General features: G+C 45.9%; 1 protein-coding gene across 2 annotated transcripts in view; it reads right to left on the bottom strand.

Annotated features, from left to right (window-relative positions):
- Positions 1–16,655, bottom strand: part of NRBP2 (nuclear receptor binding protein 2) — a 383,035-nt gene extending 366,380 nt beyond the window's left edge. The window contains exon 1 of one of the 2 annotated variants that reach the window (XM_078686579.1): positions 16,347–16,655. In XM_078686579.1, coding sequence (XP_078542705.1) covers positions 16,347–16,463 — 117 coding nt within the window. In that variant the 5' untranslated portion in view covers positions 16,464–16,655. The remainder of the gene's footprint in view (positions 1–16,346) is intronic. The other variant, XM_078686580.1, reaches the window with a different exon arrangement.
- Between the last annotated feature and the right edge of the window lie 1,805 nt (positions 16,656–18,460).

The following is an 18,460-nucleotide window of genomic DNA, read 5'->3' as shown; positions in this document are numbered from 1 at the left end:
ATAAGCTATGGTGACTAACCCATAGTTTATGAACATGTCCTTATTAGGGGTGCCTTCTAGTGGAGCCATATGGTCCACCTCTAACACCCGGTCCGGGCTAAACAGGCTATTTATCAATGGGGAGAAGACAGACATGACGGCTCGTAACGAGGGACTAAAAAGTCAGCACTGCCTATCTTATCACTAGGTGCAAAGACTAGACAGAATATTTCTATTCTACGTTGTTTGCAGGCAGTGAATACCTCATGGATCCAAAAAAAACCAATAGACCAACAAAATAACAATGGGGAGAATGAGTAGGACCGCAAAGATCTGCGTTACCTACCCTTTTCACTATCTGCAAAAAGGATGGTCTCTTCCCTGCTTGCAGACAGAGAATCTCCAGGAAACAATAGTTTGTGAACAACAGTTCAGTTTCAAGCAATTATTGAGTGGGGGAGAAAAAGAACAAGCACGGCTGCTACCCTACTTATCCTCCACTGCTTGCAAAGGGAGAGAGAGCCTGTTGCTTCTCCGTTTGCAGACAGTGAATCTCTAAATAAAAATAAACAAGGCAATACTAGTATTTTTGAACAATCAAGCAATCAAAACAAATTCTTTCGCAACTTGTCGTGGCAACACGACCTTACCCGGACCATGTGGACAGTTTCTTGTCTTCCGAATCCAGCGCCCGATCGTCCTCTTTTTCTCGTATTTCTCACGGCACTCCTGATGGTTCCCAGTCAGGACCGTAGATCACTCGAGAGAGGTCTGTTCGGAACTAGTGAAGTTCGGATGATCGGCTGCCAGACGAGGGTCTATTGGGCAAGAGCTCTCCCGATCGTTGCAGTCGTTCACTCTGTCGTCGGGACCTCTCCCACTGGATCCACGAGTCGCTGATGGGCCCCACGCTTGGGACGCCAATTGTAAAAACAGTTTCAATCGGGTCGGGGACAATCGATATTTGCCCGGCGGTATTGCCTCTGTGACCCTCTAGTTATTTAAATCAATGAAGAGGCAGGCGCTGGAGACTGGAAAGCAGGAAACAAGGTTTTTTATTCTCTCCGGAGGAGAACACAACGAAACGGACAGAAGGTATCGTTCTGAGGTGCTCTAACTGTATTTCTGAGGCCTGGCCTCTTATATCCACATTTATGACTTTATTGCAGATTACACATACATGTTTAAAGCTTTGATGTGCGGAAAAGACATTCTCGGAACTCCCCTTTGGGCCCGTTCCCACACACATTTACAGTTAAAGTCCCCACCCTAGTCACAACAGGTGATGAGCATCGCGCAGCTGGATAATCCGCCGATTCACGGAATGTGGGGAGTCTGATCGGATCTCATGGGGTGGGGGGGCTTTGATCAACCCGGGGAATCTTTGATGGGGGAAGCTTTCTATTGTACGGGGAGGGGCAAGGATGGTATCGGCAGAGCTGGGTGTCGGCTTGGGAACGGGGAGGACAAAACGGGCTCACGGGGAAAAAAAGGGGGTTTGCATCTAAGGGCCGGAGATCATGAAAGGAAAGCAGGGAGGTGTCGCGCTGGGAACAGGATGAGGGCCGGGGGCAGAGCAGCGCCGAAGAGGGGTTTATGACTCAAGGCAGGTGCAAGCAGGGGGTGGTCAGCGTGCAGGCTTAGTGAAGGCAAAGGGCTATGTCAGGGGCCAGCGGCATGCAAAAGGGTTTGTTCTGATCGGGACATCTTAAAATGGCGGGCGCGTACGACAAAGTGTGGCATCAGGGGAAGAGGCAAGATGGCGCAGATAATGTTCACCAAAACGCACTAATTTTCCACACCAACTTCAAAATATTTTGGGTAAGGGGGGCTCAGAGCAAAAAAGTTTGAAGACCACTGCATTAAAGTATATACAAGAGGTCTCGAATGCTCGACCTAAAAAACAGGGACTGCATGACTTTGCATAAACAGAAACAAAAATCCAACTTGTTATGTTCACGCACGATGACACTTTACCAATAATTTAACTGAGAGTCAATTACCATTTTATGTGAAGAATAATGAAACATTAACATCATAGTTGTTAAATGGTTTTAGTTCTGTAAGTGATCGTCATTATTTTACACTTTAGTACCAATGTTATAATGACATATGTATATAAATTGGCCCCTTAAAATTGATACAGCAGATTTGGTGCAACACAAATGTAACTAAATATCACTAAAGCTTAATTTATATTTTTATTAGAGGATAGTAACTTACATTTTATATAGTTGAAATACAATGAAATCTTAAGAAACTGACAAATAGAAAAGTAACTATGAAGTATATTTTACAATACTTTAATTATCTTGTATTATATGATAATTAATATGTGACGGTTTTTATTAACTTATGACAATAAATTGAAATGACTGATTGAGTGCAGGCTTATAACATGCCTTTTGATGCCCGTTTTCAGGTTCATAGTGTATCCGCAATTCGAATGTAGGCATCTGTCCTCATGAGGTAAATCTAACATCATAAAAAACGAGAACAAACCTTGGTCTTTTTACATTCTCGACAGGAGAAGGCTTTGGGCACTCATATTTTACATTTTCAAAGAGGTGATATATGATGGGGAACTGTACTTAACTACTTCAGTCCACTCATTTCCACCTTGAGCATGAGTGAGTTATTAAACAAATATGGCATATGGTATGGTCACCAAACAATGTCATGTCTGCAAGGACACTATTTTCCAGTCTTCAGGTTACCTTTCACAAAACGTTTTCAGCAGAGTTGGTACGGTTGGTTTCGATGAAATTAACGAAAACCACAACTCCCAGAATGCACCAGGTTATAAAAGGAAAACCCAGCGCGGGTGTACCCTGGCGATACCGAGTCATCAGATCAACTAAAAAATATACATGTTCAAGCAGACACAAGACTTTATCCCATTTCGTTAAATGCACAATTTTTAGGCGGGGGAACGTGCGTATTTTTAAACTGCATGTGAAAAAAACATATTTCTAAAGCAGGCTTTTGTGACAGTGTCTAATCCCTTGGATTATTTCGATTTTCACCAAATCAAAATGTTTTCTTTCATGTCTTCAGACCTCGCGACCTTCAGCTAACACCAAGGACACCCGTCATACTATTTACATGTTCAACAGCACAACTCCAAAAGGGCGCTAAGTAAAGCGCTTTAGCTTTGTCAGGGGTTTGAAGCTCTATATAAATTCTGCTACAATGCAGATTACAACATCAATTAAAGCCTGCACACAATCATTCTCAGCTGTCCCCCTCCTCCACCACGCATTCCTTGCTCCACCCTCCTCCACTCACTTCCCCGGATAGTTGACTTAAACATTTCCACTCAGCCCCTTCAAGCGCCTCTCGGTTTACACCACAAACAGAGCGCCCTCTTGGGCCAGCAGACACACCCGGCTCCTTATCAGCCCGCACCGTGCCCAGCCCCGATTCTTGGCCTCAGAGGGCACCTGGGTGGAACGCTGAATGGGCTCCAGGGTTTGAGGGCGGAGCCAAAGCAAGAGTCTCACGAGCAGAGCAGCTGACGTGTGCACTTGTGACACCCAGAGGGTGTTTACAGGAGAGTGTGAGAAAGTGCTTGGTTTCATAAATAAATAATATATGTAATAAACAAGCACTGGCAATGCCAATGGGCTTGGCTCATAAGGGTAATACCTCTCCAGTCACTTGGACTTTAGGCGCTCAGTATTTAAGCATGCATGCACTGTATCATTCATCCTTGCACTCGTGCATCCATATACCCACTCAATGACTTATTTTTGCATTAATCCACTCACTTATCCACAATAAAAAGCACAGATTCAACATGCATATGCAAGATAATAAAAAAATAAAAAAAATAAAACATAAGTAAAAAAAAAATAAACAGAACAGTGGGTGGCCATCTTGGAATGGTATTGTGCACAAAGTATGAGAGTAATCTTAATCCACCTAAAAAAATCTACTGGCTTTAACATGCCAGCCGTGGTGCCTTTGTCGTAACTTTTCAGAACAAATAGTTCAGGCTTATGGCTTTGGACATAACTTTTCCTAAGTGAACCAGTCTGGCCTATAGCCTTTATCACTGGCGTAGCACAAAAACCAATCGCCAAATGCAACTTTGTATATAGTTGTAACAGCTTCAGGCATACAGCCATAAAAGTACAAATATATACTAAGTTGCTTTTGGCAGAAATATGTAGACCTCATCTTAAGAAGACAAACGAGTAACAAATACGTTTAAGAGTTTATCTAGTACAGTAGTAACCTGTGAGAGTCAATGTAATGAAATACCTATGTCAGGTTTAGGGCGGTGTGTTAACAATACACCATTAACAAGCACTGGCGTTGCCAATAGGTTTCGCATTTGGAAAGTTGGAGCTATTGGTTTTGTAAATGACATTTTATATTTATATATTGTTATTGACAATGCCAATAACGATATATAAATATAAAATGTCACTTACAAAACCAATAGTACTGTCCCGCAGTCCCGCATCTGCGAGAGGGTGGGGTTACACCCGAGGTGCCTGGGGGCTTCACTGGGCGGGCATGCGTAGAATCCAATATGTTAACGGAGTACGACTGTGCCAGGGGAAGCGTGTGCAACCCCTAGCTCTAGTGAGAAACAGATGCAAACATAGATAGAAATGAGGAAGTCGCAGTACTATTTCTGTGTGGGTGGGAGTGCATAGGCAGTTTAAGAGAGATTACTAACTGCAAACTGATACGTATTGTAGCGATAGGAGTTAACATTGTCAAGCTGCGGGCGGGGGAGAGCTCCTGGCAAATGGCCTCGCAATGCTGGCAAATGGCCGGAGGGAAGCCGGATGGGGGCGGGAGAGCCTGGTGGGGGGGCGGGAATGCGAGCGAGGGGAGGAGAAGTGTGGCAGGCGGATTAGGGAGATGCGCGTGCTTGTTTGGTCACGTGACCCGCTTTTGTGGTCACGTGACTCACATGCACTGTGAAAAAACCGCAGTGGTTTGACGAGTCGATGGCGCACTTGAATTCTCGCCTATTACATTCGCAAGCGAATGATAATAGGCGAAACCTAAAAAGCTATTGTCTTAAACATACGCTTTTCACAACCAATACATCAGACCTACTGCCTTTATCATGACATTTGGTAATAATCAGATCAGCCTGGAGCAATGGCTTGCTGCCATAAATAACTTGTATGCGCAATGCAAATGGGGCGAGGTTGTGGCGTAACAACCAAAGCTGCCAACTTTAGAACTGGCGAGTCCGGTTCGAGTCTCGGCATTGGCTCAACAACCTGTGATTCTGGGCAAATCACTTAATCTCCTTATGCCTACCAAAAATGAATTTGTCCTTGTGTAAGGTAATCGGTGCTCATATAAAGCGCTCCAATACCTTCGAGTCGAGTTCACGCAATGTAAATCTGCAAATAATAAAAAAATAAACATGCAGTATGGGGTAACCCCGTTTTCCCGAAAACATGGATATATTTGTAAAATGTATCTGTATTCAAGGGAGTCAGTAAACAAACAACCTTCCCATCTGCCCAAACGAGGCGGTAATACACATATACACATACGCAACCACAAACATTGGATTTCATACAATCTTATATTGTCTCAATGTAGTTCATTTCACTTGAGAAAAAACAACATGGAAAATGTGCTCCGTGAGCAATGTGCAAAGGTGCTGGTGCAGTAAAGTGCGCATGAAATATAAATGCAAAAAGTGACCAGCTTCTGAGGACATATCTTGAGTCTGTTCGCTGAATGCTTCAGTCACATGTACAGTCTTTCAATGCCAGCCCATGGACATGGAACAGACAATTAAGACGGTCAGAGTATTGCCCCAATAAATCAGTGTGACAATTATTTATCAAAACGGGGTCTTCCGGAGGATGGTGAGTAGGAGCACCCTGAATTCACAGGTGAAAGTGTTCAAGAGTTCCGAACGGTCACTTTCAATGAATGAATGTCCAGTTTTGATGAATTTAATCAAATACGGTTAACCTTTTCGTATTTATATCTGACATCACTATCCCAATGAACCAATCGGCCCAATACGCTCTACCATTGGCCGGACACCGTAACCAACACAGGCACACTAAAGTGCACATGTGCTAGCAACGATCATGCATACAGTTAAAATTAGCACAAAACCTAGAGCGGTAGGGAGGTTGCAGACAATCGCGAAGTGCGAGTTCACTACTACTGAAACCACAATCCTTCCACAAAAAGAGAACTGGTTGCAGAGCATTCTCAGGGATCGCACTGAAGATTTGGAACTCCTTACCTCCAGATGTTCGCAGAATCTCTTGCTTTACCTCCTTCAAAAAAGAAGTAAAAATGCTTCAAATGAACAAATTCCCATCCTAAGACTTTAATTCTTTGATGACTATTAGCCACCTATGCTATCCGTATACCACGGTCTACCTCTTTTGTATTGAATGTCGAATCTCGAATGTATATATATTACACCAATCATCTAATGTTTAAAAACAGTATATTGTAAAGCACTTGTGGGTCATGTTAGCGCTATATAACACTTTATAAATAAAAATAAATAAATAAATGTACAACCTTCTCATGAGGGCCTAAGAAGGTTTATCACAAAGAGAATCTTCAAACCCCAGGGTTCGTCACAGTAGCTGATGAACACCAAAACCCTTGCCTACTTCGGTAATCTGTGGGGTTTCAAGTAATAAAATACCGATCTACAGCCCGTAACACAGTCTGCTAAAAAATCCACAGTAAACAAATATTGGCTTTAACCCCTTCGGTGCTGATGACGGCTCCTGGCCGTCATGAGTTACGGTGGGCATGTGCTGATGACGACCGGGAGCCGTCATAACCACGCCCGCGATCGGAATGTCCCGCACAGGCGCGGAATTCCAGCCGCAGCCAGGGGGTTAACAAATGCTTTTCAGGAAAAAAATCAGCCAGGACTACTGAGTTTGTCATAATGTTTTATAAGAAAGATCAGACTTATGGTTTCGGGCGTAACTTCTACTAGTGAAACCCTTTATCACGGGCTTGTTTCTAGAACCAACTCAGCCCAATTATATTGAGCATAAGCCTTTCAAAAAGGCACCCATCAGGCATATTCATAAAATGTAAACAACATTACTGTTGGCAAAGCAACATAGAGGCAAAATAAAAGGTCTTCTGAGAGGGACTAACAAGGATGATAAGAGCGCAGATCGTATGTCCCCGCGGTTTGTCAGAGAGAGTAACCCGCACTGAAGCCCGTGCCTACTGCGGTAAACTGTCAGAGTCCATGTAACAAAACACCTCTCTGCAGATTTTAACATGAGTAAAAATAATCCACTCTTAAACGGATATTGACTTCAACCTATCCACTTCACAATAAATAAGTGAATCCCACTGACTTTCTCATAACTTTTCATAATAAACAGATCCAGCTTGTAGCCCTGCCACCATAACTGTCTGAGCCCTGCTGTATTGAGCCTAAGTGTTGACATATAGCAACCACAGAACAAACCCCATAATTATCTGGGAGAAACTCTTTAATAGCATCGCAGTGGCATTACTGGCATCCTCCAACCATCTGTGGCTAAAAGGTCAACTAAATTAGCTTTCCTTGCTAAAGAGCCTGGCTCAAACCCTCCATAAAGAAATGATCACACCTGGTTGGAGGGTAAGCACTCTTTCTGTGGATGCACAGATCAAAAGCTGTACTCATGATGACCCAACATACAGCGGGAGCCACCGTCCCTCTTTGTAAAACTCCTAAACGCTCTTTTTTTTTTATTAACATAAGGTCACCAACAGCTGTGCTGCCAAGCCAGACCTAAAAACAGACATGGGCTCAGGTTTTTTCTTAGACACTGGCTGACAGCTCAGCAAAATGCGAGGGTTCTAGGAAAGAAAGAGTGCTTTGTCTTGATTCCACCTCATGCCTCTTTCTTCCACTTCCATTCTTTTCCTGTCTCTATGTCTCCTTTTGCAGGTCCCTGTTCCTCCCACTTTCTCCTTTTGTTATTGTATCCCTATCTTTGGCTTCTTGACTCCTTTCCCACCATTTTCTGATTTGCTCTCTTGCTCTTTGTTAATGTATGATGATGGTGATGATAAGTCCCAAACCCCCATAAGGAGTGCTGGTGCCATCGCAAGGAACCAGCAGCAATAATTAAGCATTAGGGTGGGGTGGGGAGGAGATAAGAGTTTAAGAGGCTCAGCGGGGAAGGGGTAATTGCATGACTTCCTTTCAGGTCCAGGCGTTGTTTACCATTTAACTTCAACAGTGCATTATTTTCCTGCCCATTACATGATCATTTTTCAAAGCATTGCAATTTAATTTTCAATATGATTGAGTCAAGATGAAACATTTTTGCAGACTGTAAAGGAAAGCTTAGCAAAGAAACAATGCCTAAGGTGTGCAGAATTTTCCTCTTTACGGTACATAAATTAAGAGAAATAGAGGTAACCCTGGACTCAACCACAGGGTGAGCCGATATTAAATGCCGCTTCACATGCAACGGGTGCAAAGAACATGTTTGCATGCTTCTCTCAAAGCTAGCAACGCCAGACGGAGCTGCAAAGCACCAATGGAATTGGGCACTGCAGGCCACAGGCCAGACATCCCAAGAGGATGGAGCTTCTGTGTGGCAGACACCAAGGGTGGGTCTCTAAGTCACAACCCCAATGACTATTCCAAAGACGATAAAGCGTCCGCAAGCCATGTGTCCATGCAGACTCAGCCCACACAGCACATGGTACTTTCTCCTTTTCTACTCTTGCCAGCCGCCCAAGCCATTCTTATAGCTGTGGGGACCTGGAATAGTCTGAATTGTCCCACTTGTAGGAGTGTGATGGTAGCAGTTGTGTTGTTAGTACCATTGGCAGTATGGCGGGGCAATGTGTGGTGAAAGCTGCAGGGGCCTCCCGACGAGAGCCCTGGCACTTATTTATTTACAAATTAAGCACTGGGTATGGGAGGTATTTGTACTGACAATATTTCTATTGGTGGCGATAGTCTTGGATGTACTGGTGATTATTACATTGGCTGCAACTGATTTTGTATTGGATGGGACACCGGTAGAGGTACGGTGGGGGGGTTGCATGAGACAGAACAGAATGTGACAAAAAATGCGATGAGGGAGTGTACTTTTTAGATGCAAAATATTCCAATATGCATTGCAATATAAGAACCTAATTGGAGGCAGAATGACACTCAAACAGTCTATAGCATGATGTGAGAAAGAAATACTCATCTGGGTAGAGCCTAAGCCCACTACAAATATTAAAAGTTTGGTAACAAAATATCTGACAACAGATGTGGCATCCTTTTTGGAACTACAGTGTCAAATCCTGCTTGAGAGCCCCCTCGCCTGGAAGACTGTCTGGAACCCTCTAGATGATAGAAGCCTTGCATCCTCACTGGATGTCAGTCCTCCCTATCTGGAGGGACTGGAATTTTACATGGAGCCACTCTTACCACCTAAGTTAGACTGACACATTGCCTAAGAGGGGATTGAGAGTTAATGTCCCCTGTTGAGGACGAGTTGTGACAGGGCAAGACCATGTTGCAAGTTGGGGATAAGGGAGGGAGCTGCAGGTTGTGGGGGTTAAGCAGCGGATGTGAGCGAATGTGGGTCTGTGGTTGGGCTGCTACTTACCCGTTGCATTGTTATTGTAGGAAATACTTTTTGGCACTCTTCTATTTTCCTGATTGATAAAGGGATATATTATATATGCCTTCTATTTGATTATGCTTGCCCGGCTCCATAATGCTCGTATTTCCACAAAATGCTTATAAAATTTGTTTAAAAAAAATATTCCTGCTTGAGAGGTCTGTTTGGTTCACATATGAAACTTTAGGTACACTTAAAAGCAGATAGAATAGGATGCCAAGACAAGTCTAGTGTATATACTATCCGGTTTCTGAAAGACTCTGCTTTGGTTCTACCAGACTTTTGTCTCTGGATTTATTGTGGATCCAGCAGCTGCCTCAAACTGCATTTTAGTGTCAGATGTGGGAGGACACTAGTATTACCATAGTATACCACCCACACACATACATAGCCCTCAGTAAAGTTTAGTTCCAAGACTTTTGCCATCTAAAAAATCCCCAAAATGGGAAAAGTTAGCCCCAGGAACTTTTACCCTATTGGTTAGGGTGTGCCCAGGAGTGGCTCATTTGTGCCGGTGCTCGACACTGGTCCTTTTTCCTAAATATATGTGAATATTTTTCCATTCCATGTTTAGTTCTATGTTTTTAGCAAAACTATTCAGTGGAATGTTTAACTATTTAATACATGCTTTACAAATTGATAAAACTAAGCACTGATTCCAACCCACCAGCTAGTGCCACAAGTGGTACCTCCAGGCAACCACTTCGCAGAACACTTTCTGGACTGGCTGAAGATCGAAAGAGAACTAGACCTGCCATTTGTGACCTGAGAGGAGCCCTCAAAGACTGGACCTAGTCCCTCTTGTTCCCAGGAAAAAGACTTGGACTCCAAGGGTCATAAGGCTAACCTCCTGTTCAAGCCACATGGATACATCAAGCTACAAGAGGTTTTTTACTGGAAGTACCCAGCTGACCAGTGGCAACTGGACCTGAACAGACCCCTTTGTTGGCCTCTGCCTGACACCATGTCAGTCTCTAAGTGCCTCCCCTCAGGCCTGGGAGGAGGGCGCGGGTTGTCTTAGAAGTGTATGCCTGTGGTATATTGGACTTATAGGACTAGGTGAAAAGGTAAAATCGTTGACCAGGATGAACCTGGTTGGTGTATCTGACCCGCAATTCATTGCAAGCAGACTCAAATTGCGCCAAGGTCCCCATCTATTGTGACCATTGCCTATCATCGGCAGTTTGTGGTTTTTGGGGCCATAACTACTCCATTCTTTATTGATATCTCTGGTTCCCCTTAATGGATTTTTGTTATTTTTGTGTCATTTTGTAAAATTCAATGTTAGCCTGATTTTCAAATTTGGATTAACATTTTTATCCTTGCATTTTGATATTATTACTGCACAAATACTTTACACTTCGCCCTAAATTAAGCCCAGCAGTTCTATGCCATATCTAGCAGGGTGTTGAGCTTAGGTTAATTTAGTGACTTTCAGGGTTCACCCTGACATGGATTGTGAATCTTCCTTCAGCTGGGTAGTGTTCCACCCCAAAAAATAATTCAATGTCTAACAAATTATTCTCAGCTTTATTCCTGCAACTATTTTGCCATTCACATTTCAATTTGCACTCCAAAACTGCTAGCAATTTTATTTGTTTTTTGTACCGTGCTGTACGTAGGTGAACATTTTGTTTATACATCGTCTATACATTTGTAATCTATTTGCAACCTTATTACTGTATTTCTTTTTCTCTTCATTTGATCTGTAAACCATTATTCCATCTCTGTACAGCTCTCTAATGCCTGTGGGGCACATTCATGCTATATAAAGCTGCATAAATAAATCAAACCGGTGATCCTCTTTGCAAAGGTGCTTCCAGTAGATAGTTAGAATTTTGTTGTGAGATCAATGCTACTTTCAGAGCTAGATGGCGGAAATATCAGCTTTATTGATTTACCCAAAAATGCCTTTCAAGACAATGAAGCTTCGAAAATTCCAGCAGCCAAAGGCTCTCATGTAACTCGGAGCTCGGTGTCTTGACATTCCCATATTAGAAAAAAAGACAAACCTTATGCCAGCTTTTACCTGCAGCATCTAAGAGTTTGGAATGCATGCACCTTTCACTTCACTTGGCCCTTCTCTTCGACCAGTTATCAAGAAAGAAATAAGGACCGTTTCCTATTTAAATTAGTCTTTCGATACATAATCAGATTTTTGCTATGTTGTTTTCCTCTTGATAGACAGATTTTATTCACGCAGTTAATGTGCTTGCAAAGGTTGGGGGCTGGAGGAGAATGGGAGACTTGGAGGTTTTAGTGGCGCTTTTGCTGTTTCAAACTACTGCTGTTTAACTCCACTCTAAATGTACTGCTAGTCTAATTCCTTCTGGATTAAGAGTTGCTGAGAACACTGTAATCCATCTCACAAGATTTGCAATTAATCGAAAATGTATACTAAACAAACAAAAGAATGCCAACTACGTCACACTGAAAATACCCAAGCATGGCAAAAGAAGACACAGTTATCTTTGAGAGATGCACGACTTTGGATACAAACAGATCTTTAAAGCAACACGGAGGTGAGGTTGTGACAGTATGCGGAGCATCTTTTTGGAAAATGTTAAGTCAATCTTTCCCCTCCCTTGGGGGGGAAACAGCATGCATGCACTTTAGGTTTGCTTTCTTGCTTCTGGGGTGAAATATTGTGATAAAAGCACGTTAGGTGAGGAGGGAGTAAGTAATTAAAATAATCCATTTTAGTCCTCGAAGGATAATCTTTCAACCATCTTTGGATGGCTTAGTTCCTGCCCATCTGGCATACGATTATGTGAGTCTGCGAATCAATCTGTATCGGTTTGGATATTAAAATTCCCTCCAAAACCATCAACATAGAGGCATAGTTTGTTTTCGCTCTGCCAATTCTAGCATAGGAGGAGGGGGGGGGGGGAAGAGTGGGGTTGGATATTTCACCATTGTTGCATTTCACTGGACTTACCAGTTGTGTAACCTTACCCTGGAGCTGAAGCTCAGCAAGTGTCCATTCAAGACAGTGAAAACTGCCCTTCTCACTAAGCAATATTCAATTAGGGATCCATGGCCATGCGGAGCCCCAAGGGTGCCAAAGAAACACCCCGTGCCCCACCTTACCTCTCCATGGGAATATCACTTTACAATTCATTTTAGAGTAACCCACAATGGGTCAATATGTTGGCTTTTCACCACCCACAATATATACTATCTTAAGCTAATGATTCTATAGAAGTGAGAAACAGCTGCTGTAGCATAAAGAATGCGTCTCTTTGCTAGATTTTGCAGTCTTTGCATTGCGGTCTATGCCTAAAACGAGCTAGAAAGACTGGGATGCATTTAATTTTTTTAGCAGATTTCTGAACCAGTGCACCTGGGCCAAAACGAAGCAAACGCAGAAAGATTAAAATCAAGGCTTTCTGTGGCATAATTTCATACGTTTTTGAGTGTAAATGCTTTTCTGTTTGCAGTGCAATTCTGCACAATCTGGAGGCATTTATCTGGATCCTGGTTCTCACAAAGCTGCTTATCTTCTGCATACACTGGGAACCTCACACATCTCATATTCAAATGGCACCACTAAGACTCCAGTTCTTCCCTTTGGTTTTCCTACAAATATTAAAATATTTCCCGTTTTGTTCACTTTCAGAAAGTGACTGCGGCAAGTAACACAGCAAAAGATAGGCAATGTTTCTGAGGATCAACTACACGTTGAGGAGCTTGAGTAGCCTTCAATCAAAGACATTATCAGAATGAGTCCAGCATCTATTGGAAAACTCACTGTGCTAGTGTTTCCAAAAAAACATGGCTAAATAAACTGTATAAGCCATCACTTGGCAAACATTGTACACGTTTTGCTGTATAAGCCATCACTTGGCAAACATATTGTACACGTTTCGATCAGTTTCCAGCTCAACATATTGTACAAGGGTCTGTCTACTTCACTCCTCAGGCCAACATCATCTACAAGTGTCTCTTGTACACATGTGTTTATCATCCTCTGGCCAAACACATTGTACAAAGTTCTCAATCATTCCCTTATTCAACACATTAAGATGTTCTTCAAAGATCTGTTTCATCCCACGGCTAAACATACTGTACTCAAGACTCCGCAACAGCCCAGCGCAATATGTTGTACTAGGGTATCCATTGTGCCAAGAACAAGTGCAACATAAAAGAGTATTCACCACACACTGGCAGAACACATTGTAGAAATGTGCCCATCACTCCCTGGACAACATACACCACCCAACATATTTTACAAAATTCAACATCACCCCCATACTCACTGTACAAGCGTTTTCAACATCCCTGTCCAACCATACTGTACAAAAGGACTCTATCACCCCACCATTTAACACATGAGACAAAAGATCTGTATCGTCCCCCGGCCAAGCACATTGTTCAAATGTCTTCCTCAGACCTCGTTTTCATCCTATCCATTCATGGAAAACCAGCCATCTTCAAATCCCTGTATGCCGATGCCATCACTGCTGTTTCAGCCTTCCTAGAGTCTTACGGCAGACACAGACTGTACCCTCTACAGCAGCCAAGGTGCCCCTATGCACAGGGTCAGACTGGGATCGCAAGCCAGCCCTGGTAATTACGTTTGGGGGACAGGGCATGCTGGCGGGAACACTGCTACTCCTGATCCGTGCATCAGTCCATGTGCCCATCACCGGATTCCAGAGTGCGTGATCTAGATTCCTTGTGGCATATCCTCTGAACGCACCTGTGGGCTTCTAGCCTGACCACGTGGTGCAGTCTCAACACACCCCACCAAAGACTTACTTCACCAGCTCCCTCCAGCCATATCCCTAAGATACCTGCTGCTTCCCCATCTCCCTGGATAGGTTCTGCAAGGAAGCTTCCCCTATTGGCTCCTCGCAGATAGTCCTGCAGTGACTGTGTATGCATCAGACGTTCCTGCAACCCCTACCTTTTGCCCATTACTTTGCTTCTGCATCAGCTGCTCAAGCAACCTCTTACTCCTGTCCAAAGCTTGGCTCCTGCGACCACTTACTTCTGCCCATCCCTTGGCTCTTGCATCAGCCTCCCATGCTACCTCTTACTCCTGCCTATCTCTTGGCTCTGGAGACCTCTTACTCCTGCCCATCTCTTGGCTCTGTATAGCTCTTACTTCTGCCCGTCTCTTGCTTCCTGCATCATCTGTTCATGCATCATATTACTCTTGCCCATTCCTTGGCTCCTGGATCAGCAGTTCATGCAACATCTTACTCCAACCCACCTCTTGGCTCCTACATCAGAAGTTCATGCAACATCTTACTCCTGCCCACCTCTTGCCTCCTGCATCAGCAGTACATGCAACCTCTACCTTTTGCCCATCTATTGGAACCCGCATCAGCTGTTCATGCACCCTCTTCCTCCTGCCCTTCGCTTGGTTCCTGGATCATCAGTTCATGCACCCTCCTGCCCATCACTTGGATTCTTGGACCTCTTACTCCTGCCCACCTCTTGGCTCCTACATCAGAAGTTCATGCAACATCTTACTCATTCCTACCTCTTGCCTCCTGTATCAGTTGTCCATGCAACCTCTTACTCCAGCCCATCTCTTGGGTTCTGAATCAGCAATTCCTGCATCTGCTCTTCTCTAGGTCTCTTCCTTCTGTCCCTTCATTAGCAGCTGCAGTTCCTGCAACCTCTTCTAGGTAATATTTACTGTTGGCATTCCCTTAGCTCCTGCATCAGCAATTCCTGCACACTCCCCTGTATACATCTCTCCTTTACCGCTCTGCAGCTCGAACCATAAATCTCCCCAACAGCTCCATAAGCTTTCTCTCAGCTTCTTGCAGTAGTTCCTGCAACTCCTCTGCCCACAGCTTCATCATTCAGTTGTCACTGTGACGACCCCTTCCCTCTCGTCTTAGCAGTTACTGTGCATACAAGTTCCCTCGCCCCTCTAAAGCCAATGCATGCTCCCTGTCCACTAAACTCCGTAGGCTGCCTTTGCCCCTAAAAACTAATCTCCCAACAGCAGTACCTCCAGGCTACACCCACCAGCCGCTGCTGGAGACACCCCTACCCTCTACCATACCCTGTGGGGTAGTGTCTGCATCAACAGTCCCTGCGGGTTCCTGTAACCTCAGCAGTCCCTGCAGGCTGGTCTCTCCTCCCCTCAGCAGTCCTAGAGGCTGGTCTCTCCTCCCCTCAGCAGTCCCTAGAGGCTGGTCTCTCCTCCCCTCAGCAGTCCCTAGAGGCTGGTCTCTCCTTAGCAGACCCTGCTGCTTGGTCTCTCCTTAGCAATCCCTGCTGCTTGGTCTCTCCTCCCCTCAGCAGTCCCTGCAGACTGGTCTCTCCTCCCCTCAGCAGTACCTGCAGACAGGTCTCTCCTCAGCAGTCCCTGCAGATTGGCCTCCCCTCAGCAGTCCCTGTCCCTCCACTCCCCAGCAGTCCCTGCAGACTGGTCTCCCCTGGGCAGTCCCTGCAGATTGGCCTCCCCTCAGCAGTCTCTGTCCCTCCACTCCCCAGCAGTCCCTGCAGACTGGTCTCCCCTGGGCAGTCCCTGCAGATTGGCCTCCCCTCAGCAGTCCCTGTCCCTCCACTCCCCAGCAGTCCCTGCAGACTGGTCTCCCCTGGGCAGTCCCTGCAGATTGGCCTCCCCTCAGCAGTCTCTGTCCCTCCACTCCCCAGCAGTCCCTGCAGACTGGTCTCCCCTGGGCAGTCCCTGCAGATTGGCCTTCCCTCAGCAGTCCCTGCCCCTCCCCCTGCAGGACCAGCCTGCAGGGACCCTCAGCCCCCTCATCAGTCCCTGCGATGCCCCCTTCCCCTCACCTGCTCCTTGCGCTTCTGCCAGCGGCCGCAGGGGCTCTCCTCCAGCACTTCGCTCTCATCCTCGCTCTCGTCCTCCTTCCCCCCGGACAGACACCGGTCCTTCTCTGAGGACGACATGATGCGCGGGCGGGGGTGAAGGGGCAGCCGGTCCGCGGGGCGCAGCAGCAACGCGGCCGTGGGGGGCAAGAGCCGTGCGCGAGACAGAGAGAGATCCACAGGCAGGCGCCGCGCGCTCCCAGGCCCCGCGGTGCCCGGATCCTGAGGGCGGACAGACACAGACGAATGACAGCCGCCAGCAGCGCTGGCGCCAGACCCCTCGCCTGGCCACGCCCACGGGAGATAGCGAGGGCTCTGATTGGCCGATCTGCGACCTAAGCCACGCCCACCGATCTCAGCCTCTTCTGGCAGGTCTGCCGCAATCAGCCACGCCTACGAGAGGTAGCCGCGCCCTCTGTGTGGCAGAGCTCTGAAACTAGCCACGCCCAGGGATGCGACCCTGCCCTCTCATAGGCTGGCCACGTGACTAGGCCACACCCAGAGAGCCAAGCTGGGTTTAGTTTTGGAGCTAATATGCATTGCATTTTAAAGCAAGGGCCACAAAGCCACGCCTTCTTGATGGGGTCCTGCCCTAAACAGCTGAGGCCTGCCACAAGCCACGCCTACCGCGCGTGTACAACTGGTAGACTGTGTATGTGACGAACTGCAGCTCATCTGTAGCAGACCACGCCCACCCCTTCGGGCCCGGCCCACAGAGCGTCCTGATTGGGCAATGCTGAACTTGCCTTTATACGCCTACTAAGGTCAATGACCGCCCCCCCAGCTGGCTCGCGCCTAAGCTCTGTGTAAACATCAATGAAGAGCACGTTCCACAGGCGACGCGCTTTCCACCAGGCCACGCCCCTCGCATCCTTGCTTCTCACAGCCCCTCCTTTGGAATGCGTGGTGACGCAACCCCTCCCTGACGCTCCGGAGAGGATGTGCGGGGGAATACTACTTCCTTTTATTGCCAGTAATCACATCACAGCAAGCAACGCTTAGTCTGTTTACATTTTAAACCATTAATTTATGAAATTGAACTTTGCAAGACAAATCTTATGGTGGCGTTTGCCCTGTGCACATATTGGCATGTCGTGGAGAAAGGTGAGCCCTGGCTGCGCTCCCCGGCCGCCCCACGTCTGCAGCAGCCCCCGCAATTCTGGGCCAGCAGAGAGGGGCAGGGCCCGTGCGGAGCGGCCCTAGAGGTACACACACCCCTCCCCAAAACAAAGCAGCGAGGCCGTGAAAACACCAGATGCAGGCAGCAGCCTTGCAGCCACATTTGAATGAAAGAAACTACGGCAGCCAGCAAGACATGCTTCATTCTGCGGCGTTCCGTTCTCTAGACTGTTGCCCTGGAGCCTGTGTCGGTCTCCCTTCATCCTGTGCTCACGGACGACACGGCTGTGCTTCGGAGACCGCCTTCCCCCCCTTTTGACTGTCTGGCTCCTTTCCCCTTCTGGTTCTTACTCCGTTGGTTCGGTTCCCTGGTTTTCTTTGGACTTGGCTTTCGTAACTTTTGGACTGGAACTCGTGTGCGCCCCGCCATTTTCGGACCATCTCCTGTTGTCGCTCTTGTCCTTGGTCCGCCATCTTGCGAAACAGCAGACATTCTACTGCCCTCCCTTGGTGCTGTGACTGCGTCCCCCCTCCGACCCCACTTAATGGAACTCTGCTCTCCTGGTTTTTTGGGTCTTGAGCTGGGTGCATCTTGCCGTGGTGAGATGGTTTCCATCGATGCCCACGACCCTGGTCTTTTTCTTTTTCTATTTTTCTTTTTACTACTCTTTTCACTCTGTAAATATGTGATATATACTTGTCCAAGCCTAATCGCTGGTAAAATGGAATCCTGAGAAAATCTATTTGTATATATATATGTATATAGAGATAACTGTAACCACTAGTATATGTAGTAGACCTTTTACTCACTACCATTCCTTGTGGGACTTTACAACTTGTACATTTGCAATTTTTTCTGTTTATATCTATTTCTGTTTATATATGTTTATATTATCCTTAATATATCAGGAAAACGCACGGTTGTTACAAATGTTTACACAAGATGAACAAGGCCTGCC

Source organism: Lissotriton helveticus, chromosome 4_1 (genome assembly GCF_964261635.1).
Source record: "Lissotriton helveticus chromosome 4_1, aLisHel1.1, whole genome shotgun sequence".
Lineage (NCBI taxonomy): Eukaryota > Metazoa > Chordata > Amphibia > Caudata > Salamandridae > Lissotriton > Lissotriton helveticus.
Note: the sequence above shows the minus strand (reverse complement) of the source record. Positions and strands in the feature narration are given on the sequence as shown.